The sequence below is a fragment of the Vombatus ursinus genome, unplaced genomic scaffold, assembly GCF_900497805.2.
Source record: "Vombatus ursinus unplaced genomic scaffold, bare-nosed wombat genome assembly UNPS02014779.1, whole genome shotgun sequence".
Taxonomy (NCBI): domain Eukaryota; kingdom Metazoa; phylum Chordata; class Mammalia; order Diprotodontia; family Vombatidae; genus Vombatus; species Vombatus ursinus.
The window spans coordinates 39,965,175-39,975,186 of record NW_020954557.1 but is presented as its reverse complement, the minus strand read 5'-3'; the positions used below and the strand labels follow the sequence as shown (position 1 = coordinate 39,975,186).

The window sequence follows — 10,012 nt, the reverse complement described above, 5'->3', positions numbered from 1 at the left end:
ATCGGCGTAGTAGAAAGCACAGAAGACATCCCTTTGTGTCCTATTCTTCCATTTATTGGATAAATCACTTAATCTCTCTGAACCTCAGCTTTCTCATCTGAATAATGGTATAATGGCTGCATCACAGGATTCTGTGTGATTTGCAGAAAATGAGTTAATATGCATGTAAAGCATTTTGTAACCTTAAATATCTATTTAATGTGGCTTATTGTTCTTGATAGTTTGATTAAAATTTTTATCCCTGGGGTTTTTAGGCATTCAGCCCTGTGCCTTTCTTATCTCCTCTACACTTAGTTGGGGTGCATTAATTGGTCCTTTCCTCCTTCTCTCCCCTCTCACCCCAAGCCTTGTAGTTCATCCTCTTCCAGTTCCAGAAGGAATTGTCCAGGTCTCCATTTCAGTCGGCTACTAAGATAGCTAAAGTTCAATTCCCAACCCCATCAGAAAGAATCCAAGGGAACTTGGGACCTCATTTAAACCAACACTGCCTCCTGGGGAACAAGAACCAGATGAAGTGTGGCAGGGTATTGGCCAAATGGCAGGTGATTATTAAATGTTTGTTGAATCATATAGCATCAGACTAGAAAAGCCTTCAATACTCTCTAAGGAAGCTGCCTCTGGTGGTAGTGGGCTCCTTTTCACTAGAAGTTTTCAAGGAAAGGCTGGATGACCACTTGTTGGTAATGTTGTGGGAAGGGGGCTAAATGTGGGTTGGATTGGATTAAATAACCACTGAGGTTCCTTCCAATTCTGGATTGTATAACTTTGATTTCATTCATGGGAGTCCTTCCATGAGCCATATCACAAACTCTGCTCCATGTTAATTGACTTCATGAATTGCTGTAGCTAAAAATCAATCAACAGGCACACATTAAATCCCTCTTATTTGCCAGGCACTGTGCTGGGGATATAAAGAGAAAAATGATGCATTCTCTTCCCTCAAGTTCCTTCTATTCTAGACTTTGAAAATAATATAAATTCTTACAACAATGACAAATACATAAAAATTCTATTAAAAAAATCATGGTCTATAGACAGGCATCTCTATCCTTAGCTAGTCTGGCCCCAGGATAACACATATACAGTCCCTCCCTAGGCTAAAATTCTAAGTCTTTCCAGTCTGCTAGGCAGATACTTGATAGGTAAACCAAGAATTGGGGGGAAAGGAAAATAACAAAAATACTATGCTTTCTATAGAAATATTGTTCCTTTCCTGTTTGTAGTGAAGTGTTGCTCAAAGCCATTTTCTTTCTCTTTTATCATCTATCACCTAAACTTTTATGGTATATTTGGTTAGTAATGACCACAGAACCTAATTTTTCTCCTCAAGGATGTAATTTATCTCTAGGGAGACAAACCCTAACCTCTGACTTCACTTGATCCATGTTCATAGCAATAGAACTACTCTCACTGTAGAGCTGTACTTTCTAGGGTTTCCACTGTCCCCCAGAGAGTTGATCTGAAGTACCTGAGTTAAAGGAGATCCTTCACCCTTGGATGGGGGGAGGTGTAGGGTTGAAGAGTCAATCTAAGCCCTTCATTTCTATATCCTGTAATAAGGACAAGGGAAATGGAGAGAATAAATCTTTATTCAGTGCCTGCTTTGTGTCAGGCACTGTGCTAAGCACTTTACAGATACTATCTCATTTGATATAACAACTCTGGGAGATAGGTGCTATTATAATTGCATTTTACAGTTGAGGAAACTAAGGCAAACAGAGGCTTAAATGACTTGTCCTGGGTCACACAACTAGTAAGTGTCTGAGGCCAGATTTGAACTCCAGTCTTCCTGACACCAGGCCCAGCATGCTATCTACTGCACCACCAGCTGCCTCCAAGACAAGATTAATTTTCGGGGCCTACACACACAACTTCATAGCAAACCCCAGGGTCAGCCTGATTGGAAGAAAGAAGCCACCAACTTTTTTTGAGAGCCAGAGCACCTCCTGAGGGCAGGGCACTTCAGAATGCAATTAGAAGGAACAGCCACCTAGTTCTGTAGTCTCTCCTGAATATACAAGTGTTGTATACCTGGTGGGAGGAAAGAATGTTCCTCTTCTAGTTTGGGCATGGAGCTAGGCAGAAATATTTTTTTTAAAAGGAAGATCATGAAGTCCACAGGCCAATTCCATGCCAATGCATTGGGAGGGAAAGATAAAGTAGGGTACTCTTAAATCAGTCTTTTCTTCATTTGCTATCCGAGGGCCATCTCCAGTTGTCCCGATCTATATCTTGCCACTGGACCCATATGGCTCCAGAGGAGAAAGTGAGGCTAGTGATTTTGTACAGCTCTCCCTCACTCCAAATCCAATTCACTTACAAGTTGTGGTGGCATCACCTTCCTGATGTCATGGTCTTCTTTGAGAATGAAGGACAAAATGACAACTCTCCTATCCTAAAGCCCACCTAAATCCAACGTCGGGGAATTGAAATGGAGTGTCTCTATCTCTGTCTCACCCCTTCTCCCCTTCTGTTCTCCCTTTCTTTCTTTCCCCACTTTTCCTTGACCTGCTTCCTTTCTTCTCCTGTTTCCTCTTTATCTCTGTCCATCCCCTCCTTCTCCTCTCTTCCTCCCTCCTCTTTCCTCCAGACTTTCTCTCGAGATCTCAGATATCTCCAGAGGGATCACAATGAGGTAAGGGAATGTTTAATGGTGCAGTACTTGATTAACTTCACAGAATTGCTAAATACATGTTTTGCACAAGTATCGGGAGCAATCTGCCTCAACCTTCTGCCACAGAAACCTGATTAAACCTGACTTTCCCATTTCAACCACTCTCGGTTTGGGCCTTTTCTCCCTCCTTCTTCTCCACCTTGCCCCCCACCCCCCAGGCCTGACAAGTAGCTTTTAAAATTTCTTCAGTGCTCTCTCAAATGTTTTTACTGTTTGTTTGGATCTCTCCTCTTCTGGCTCCTCCTCCCTGTTCCCTTCCTCATTTTGACCCCAGATACACTGGCCCCTCACGCTTCAACTAGTTCTACTGTTTTGGATCCTGTTTTCTTGGTTAGCTGATATCTTGGGCATCTAGATGGAGCTGACATTTGGTGGTTTTGGCTCACAGCTGATACAGACTCACATTTATAAAGAGCATCCCTCACAATAGTCTTATGAAGTAGGCAGTGCAAATGTTATCCCCATTTTTTGCATAAGGAATCTGAAGCTTCAGAAAAGTGAGTACTCACCAGCACACAGCTAGAAAGTGACAGAAAGAAGATTCAAACCCAAGTCTTCTGGATTTTCCAGGGTTCTTGGCACTCACCAGACTGCTTCCCACTACTTAAACTATGAATTGATTTTCCTTTCAATAGGAATTATTTCATTAGGTCCTAAATTTAATGATGGTTAGATGATTAGACTGTCTATACCTTTCCTCTCTCTGGTGCTATAGTGGAAAGAGCTTTGGTGTAAAGTCTACACTTTTGAAGTCCACACTTACTATCTGTGTTGAATGTGAGAAATTCTCAATAGCTCAGTTCCCTAATCTGTAGATGGGAATAATGATAGGTGCATTGTCTGCCCTGAGGGATTGCTGTGAGATTACTGCATTATTGACCATACAGCCCTATATAAATGTAAATTATTATTGTAGCTTCAGCCTTGCTTTCTCCCTCTAACCAACCCTATCAGCAAAGATTTTGCAGAAACTTGAAAATCTAGTGGTAAGAAAATAGTTTTAATTTTCACACATAAATGATACAGGATTGTGGTGGGTTTTTTGTTTGTTTGTTTTTGTTTTGTTTTGTTTGGGAGAAGAATGGGAAGGGTTTAGGGGAAGAGCAGAAACGGAAAGAGTTCCACTGGGCTTCCCCAGTGTGTGCTTGCTTTCAGGTCTAGGAAAATCTCTCTCAGGACAATCTGATCTTGCAGGTGATTGAAGAAAAAGGGAGACCAGCCTGTAATAAAGCTATTTCTTATAGGAGTTTCCAAGTGAATTATTATGAATAATCTTAAAGGCTGAGGAAATCAGATCTCTGTCTCTGGCCTCTTCCGTAAAAAAGGTCCTATTTTTGAATGGGTCATAAAACTCAATGTTTGAAGGTGGTAGAAACTATGGAGAACAGGGCAGTGGGAATTATCAAAGCATTCCTACATCAAACAGGACCTTGAGGCCAGCCCCAATGCTGTCACCTCCAACTGAGAGAAGGTCTCCTCAGTACTGGCACTCAGCAGGACAACTGAGCTCCAGAGAATTCTTTGGTTGAAAAAAGTACTAGATTACTGTAGTTCCTTCCTCTGGCTATTTAAAATCTTAGATTTTCCTCAGATTTATGTGAATCTCACTTATTTGTCATTAGACCTGCCCATCTATCTTTGTTTCATATGCTGCCCATTTAAAAACTTTCCCACCCTCTGGAAAATTTCAGGCAGGGATTTTTCCAGTGTAGATCAACAGTAGAACTTGGAAAGAGGAGGGTGGAAGGAGAAATGATTCCTCAGTGATTTAGACCAGAAGCCCTTCTCTGACTCCTTTGGCTTGCAAACATTTTGTTTTCTTTGTGATGGAAGCCCGTTGTGGAGAATAAGACTAGACAGGGGTTGTTTCATCCAATCCCCAGATTCATCAAAGGGTTCCAAATCTATCATCATTGTCATCATCTTCTGGTTATTGTTGTTAGTAGTAGGATTGGAGAGGAGGAAGACTAAAGGAAAAGTTGCTCTCTGTGTGTGAAATCATTTTTCTCATCTGATTCCAACAGCCATCTGAAAAAAATGGCATCCTCACTAACTCCCCCTCCCCACATTGTGAAACTAAAATACTTATATTGTTCTTGGATGCTTCATCTTTCCTCCTCTCTTGTTCCCCAAACCTTAAAACTAAACAAGGATAAATGTCCAAACTTCACTTCAGGGAAGCCTCCAGACACGCCTCCTCCCCTTTCCAAACATAAAAAGCAAGGCAACGCTTATATGTGGTAGTAGGAATCTGATCCATAACCAGAATTAGGGCATGTTTAGTCATATACTTTTGGTCTTTGTTACTATGAAAGCTGAAGAATTACCCAACTCGGTCCAATTTTCCTGAGCATTTAAGTGCAGGTATTAATTCAATATGTTGGACTTTTCCCCAATTTGATGAGTTATCAATGGATGGTTTTCCTGCCTTAAACTTCCAGTAGCAATCAGCAGCCACCCTTCTCTTTTTAAAAAACTATTAGTTTTCTTGCTCAGCTTCTAGTATTCTATGCCCAGAAGCCCTTAGAAATGAGTTGTAACTGTGGTGAGGCTGATACGGGCAGACACCTTTCTAAAGCTCCAATACTTCAGAACTTTCGATGAAGGATTATGGGTGTTGGTTCTCCCTCCCCCCCATTTATCCCCCACAAACTGGCTGCTAAGTCACTCTTGGAGTCAATGTGGGGACACTTGGAACAGAACTTCACTGCATTAGCAGCTCTTTCTGAGTTCACAGGGGGTTGGGGAGTGGAGACTTTTTGAACTTGAATTCTGAAGAAACGTTTCTCTATCCCTGCTCTTGAGTTTATGGGGCAAGGGAGGAATCCTTTTCTCCTTTAAAATATTATTTTCTGACTTTTTGTATTTGGATACCTGACAAGATGGAAGTACCAAGCTCAAGGTCAATGGGTGGCTTTCCGTTTGGAAATGCAGAATCAATACATTTTTCAATCCAAGAACACTAGCTTCACAGGCCCCCCAATCCCTTGCTCTTTTTCCACTTTCCCTTCCCAGGTTGGCTCAAGCTCAACCTTACGGCCTCTGGGCCATTTACAGCTCCTGAACCTCTTTGTTTATACACAACATTCCAACAATTGTATGGAATTGGCTTTCAGGACAGACTTGTAATGCCTCTGTGTTTAGTAGACCTACATAGGGTGGTAGATTAGGAAAGGGCTCAATCGGTCTTCTCAGACAAGCTGATCAGTAAAACAACAAGAAAATCCTTAAAACCCTTCCGCAATTCAGAGTCTGTAATGGATCAAGCTTTCATTTGAATGAGCCAAAAGAAGTTGCCTTTGTATTTCATTTACAATGTTTCAAGAGAACAACCTCCCTAGCCCTAACTTGACTTTTGTTTTTTTAAAAGGGAGATGCCAATTTATTTTCTATCTCCCCCCCTCTCTGTTACTCAAGGAAATAAAAAAGAAAAAAAAAATCAGTGAAGTTGGAAAGTTTGATAAGGCAAAGAGCTCTTTTTGCAACCTTCCTACTCTCCTTTATTTCCGGTGCCAATTTCACTTTTATTTCCCGTCTCTCTTCACTCAGTAAACAAAACCATATTATCTAGGGAAAGACTTCAGCCCATTAACATTGTAAGTCCTCAGATTTCACTCGCAGGAGCACTTATCTGATGGAAGAGGAGCATTAATTGCCGCGAGTTCCAAGAATATCCAAGCCTCCTCAATATGAACCAGGCAGGGATGCCTTTTAGCCCTCAAGCCAAACGCCTCAGAGAGAACATATGCGGCTATGATGCTTCCACAATGCTTCTGACAGAGGAAGCCCGGATGTAAGGAGGGAGGAGGAGAGAGGAAAGTGACTCCTTTGCCAGAAAGGAAGCTTCCCCCACTATTTGTGCAATTGTGGTCAAATGGTCTAAGAGGTGAATGGAGAACCTGCTGAATTTCCAAACAGACCTAACACTTGTACTTAAGTGAAAGCTAGGCACTCCCTTTTGGCCCTTGGTAGATCACCTGAACAACAAAAGATGGAAAGAGGTGAAAGTAAAATTTTGTTCGCAAAGCTGAAAACAGCTGTCAGAAATATGTGCGGATGCCACGTCAGGCCCAGGTACACAGCTCTACAGAAAAGCATCCCGTGAGTAGGAACCCCCCCTCCCCCAACATCTGGTCCAGATTTAGGAGAGGAGAGGAATAAAAACACCGGTGCCAATAAAACCGTAAGCGAAGAAGCACTAGGAGAGAAAAAAGAGAGGAGAGAAAGGAGTGACTTTGTTTTCCCTCTGGTTGTGTCAGGGAGTAGCCTCCTAGACTCCAGTCCCTTGCTTCGTTTAATCCCTCACAAGCCCCAGCCATCACACACTCAATCCAAAACAGTCTAGTGAAAACTCAGGAGTCTTGGTCTTTCTCTGGTCACCAAGCCAGCCAGCCAGCATCCCGTCCTGTCTTCTTTGCCCCCCCCCCGTCCCCTCCTCCCGTTCCGTCTTCCCCATCCCCCCTCATACCTGTCCCGGGCGTAGCTCGCGGCAGGCGTTTGCTCTCTTCTCTCCTCTCCTCGCAATTCTCAGAACTCACGAGGGTATAGATCTCCCAAGTAATCTTGGGGGTCTCCAGAATCCCGTAGAGCGTTCACTGGCCAAGGGCTTTCTTTCTTTCCTGGCAAAGTTTGTGCCTCCAGGGCTGGCAGCAGCGCGTGCGAGCAGCGACCAAGCTCCGTGCGGTGTGCTCTGCGGAGAAGACTGCCATTGGCCGGTCGGCAGCACGTGGCTGCCCCTGGCTGTATATTAGGACAATATTTACCTCCCAAACCGATTGCAATGGCACAGCGAGAGGAGCTGGTGTAGCAGAGGCGAGGCAGGCAAGGCAAGGCAAAGGCAAGTCAAGGCAGTGGAGCCCGGACAGTCCGGCTGCCTCCGGGGTCGCCTTCTCGCCCCTCTGGCCCCACCTGCAGCCCTCGAGCCGTCGGACTGGGTCATGAATTCGTACCTGGAGTACATCTCGTGTGGAGAGGTACTCACCTTCTCCCCCAAGTTCTGCCGCTCGGATACCCGGCCAGTGGCTCTGCAGCCTGCCTTTCCCCTGGGCGGGGAGGGCGCCTTTGTGAGCTGCCTGCCTGTCGCCGCGGCTGGGGCTCGGCCCGTGCCTCCTGCCCCAGCGCAGCCCCAGCCCCAGCCTCCGACACCGACACCGCCCCCGCCGCAGCTGCCACCGCCCCCGGCCCAGTCCCGAACCCCTGGCCCGCCTCCGTTTGCTCCGTGCACCCTCGAAGGCGCCTACGAGGCGGGCACCGCACCTGCCGCAGACTACAGCTTTCTGCCCCAGGGCTCCGCGTACGACTTCGCTGGCGGCCTAGGGCCCGCGGCCGAGGACGCCGTGGCCGGCCAAGTTCACTACGCCACTTCGGCCGTCTTTTCGGGCAGCGGCTCCTTCATTCTCAGCGGCCAAGTGGACTACGGTGCCTTCGGAGAGCCCAGCCCCTTCCCGCAGGGTCTCAAAGAGCAAGGCGATGGCTCCGCCGGGGGCTTCCAGGCTGTCTCCCCAGCGCCCGGCTCCTACCCCAAGTCCGTCTCTCCCGCCTCGGGGCTTCCCACAGCCCTCAGCACTTTTGAATGGATGAAAGTGAAAAGAAACGCCCCCAAGAAAAGTAAGTAAGCCTTAACCTTGGGAGTTGATACCCCTCACAACCCCTCCTTCCCCGTCGGGTCAATGAGTTGTCTAATAGCTTTCACTTAAAACATCTACTTCTTCGCGAAAGCAAGGTCTCACTCCATTCAGGCCATCCAAAGACGAGAATATCATTGCTTACGTCTCTAAATTCAACGTAGACACTCGTAGTTAAACTTCAAACTAAGAATATAGCCAGTGCTCTCTGTAAATTAAAGTCAGAAAACACCCTATAGACAAGTGTCTATTTACCTCCACACTTTTGTTCACTTTGAGTCAGGGCTCTGGTTCGGGGAGGGGGGGGGCGGCACAGTTTGATAGCTAACTTTGGACCTCTATTTCTGTTTTCTTTCTGCCTCTTGGTCTCTCTCCGAGTCTTTCCTTCACTGATTCACTGTATACGTTCCAGGCAAACTCTCCGAGTATGGGGTACACAGCCCCTCGAGCACCATACGCACAAATTTCAGCACCAAGCAACTTACTGAACTGGAAAAGGAGTTTCATTTCAATAAGTACTTAACCCGGGCCCGCCGCATAGAAATAGCCCACTCCCTGCAGCTGAATGACACTCAAGTCAAAATCTGGTTCCAGAATCGAAGAATGAAACAGAAGAAAAGGGAAAGAGAGGGATTGTTGGTCAGCACATCACCTGTAACGGCTCTTCAGCTTTCTGTCTCAGGTCTGAGCCCTGCAAAGTCTGGCAAGAATGCAGGGAGCCCTGCTCCCTCCAAAGACTCTTCCTCATGAGTGAACTCGGAAGCCTCTCAGCACTAACTTGACCTTTCCTCGTGAGCAAGTTTCTGAGGCTGCAGAAAAATCTCTGGGACTGTCCTGCTAACCCTGCGCATCTCTAGGCTTACCACGCTCCTTTGGGAGTGGGCTAGAAGGTGGCCCTGAGGAGGGTTTCGCTTTTAAAAAGAAAGTACAGTATGGTAATTTTTCTGTGCTCAAAGTAGTGTGCATACTGGTCTTAATTTGATGCCTTTTAAGCAACTTGTTTACCTCTTATTTATGTGTCTTATCAGGGAAACTGGATCCCAGCTGCCAGTCCAACCTTGCTGCTACCTTTCCTAACTGGCCTTATACAATTCTGAGTTTTAAAGGGGAGGCTCAAAATATTGTCAGAATTCCCCAAGTCCCCCATAAGCTCCCAGAGCTACATCTCCTCAGTATATGTAAACAGTGTTTTTGTTGTTGTCCTAAGTGACAAAGCAACAACTTTGGCCTCACGGGTTGACCAAAGATAGTAAGGATTTCATTAGTAAGAGCTAAGCTGCTTCAATGAAATCCTTAATATTTGCACTACAAGTCTCTTCTTTTAAAGCTGTTCCTACCTCTCCACGTGCCTGAGTGAAAATACAATCCATGTTTAGTTAGTAGCTGACTTTATAAGGACTAAAACAACTTGTTAGGTGTAGTTTAGAAATTGACTTACACCTGGACTTTAGCCTTGTTACCTGGATTTGTGTGTAAATATACAGTATGTATATTTTTAACAGAATTTGCCTGCAATGAACTTGGGTCAAACAATTTACCAGAATAGCATGTTAAGTGAGTTGGGACTTTTTTTTTTTTGCTAATAAAAATTATAGAATCCTTATTCATGGCATTTTCTTACTCTTTCTTTTCTGCCTCCCTTAAAACTACTTCCATTTTCTTCTACTTTTAATATTTTTCTTGTCTTTGCATTGATTCTTCAGAACATGCTGTC

At 44.9% G+C, this 10,012-nt stretch overlaps 1 protein-coding gene across 1 annotated transcript; it reads left to right on the top strand.

The window, feature by feature from the left end:
- The first annotated feature begins 7,611 nt into the window (after positions 1–7,611).
- On the top strand, positions 7,612–9,802 carry HOXD1 (homeobox D1). Its single transcript, XM_027866169.1, has 2 exons — positions 7,612–8,281; positions 8,711–9,802. Exons 1-2 carry the CDS (start codon positions 7,612–7,614, stop codon positions 9,046–9,048), a joined length of 1,008 nt encoding a protein of 335 aa, XP_027721970.1. The 3' UTR covers positions 9,049–9,802.
- Positions 9,803–10,012: the final 210 nt, after the last annotated feature.

Excerpts from the sequence above, each read along its gene's own strand:
- HOXD1 (XM_027866169.1), top strand. The coding sequence starts at position 7,612 with ATGAATTCGTACCTGGAGTACATCTCGTGTGGAGAGGTACTCACCTTC. Across the intron at positions 8,282-8,710 it reads AAGAAACGCCCCCAAGAAAA|GCAAACTCTCCGAGTATGGG; the intron begins GTAAGTAAGCCT and ends TATACGTTCCAG.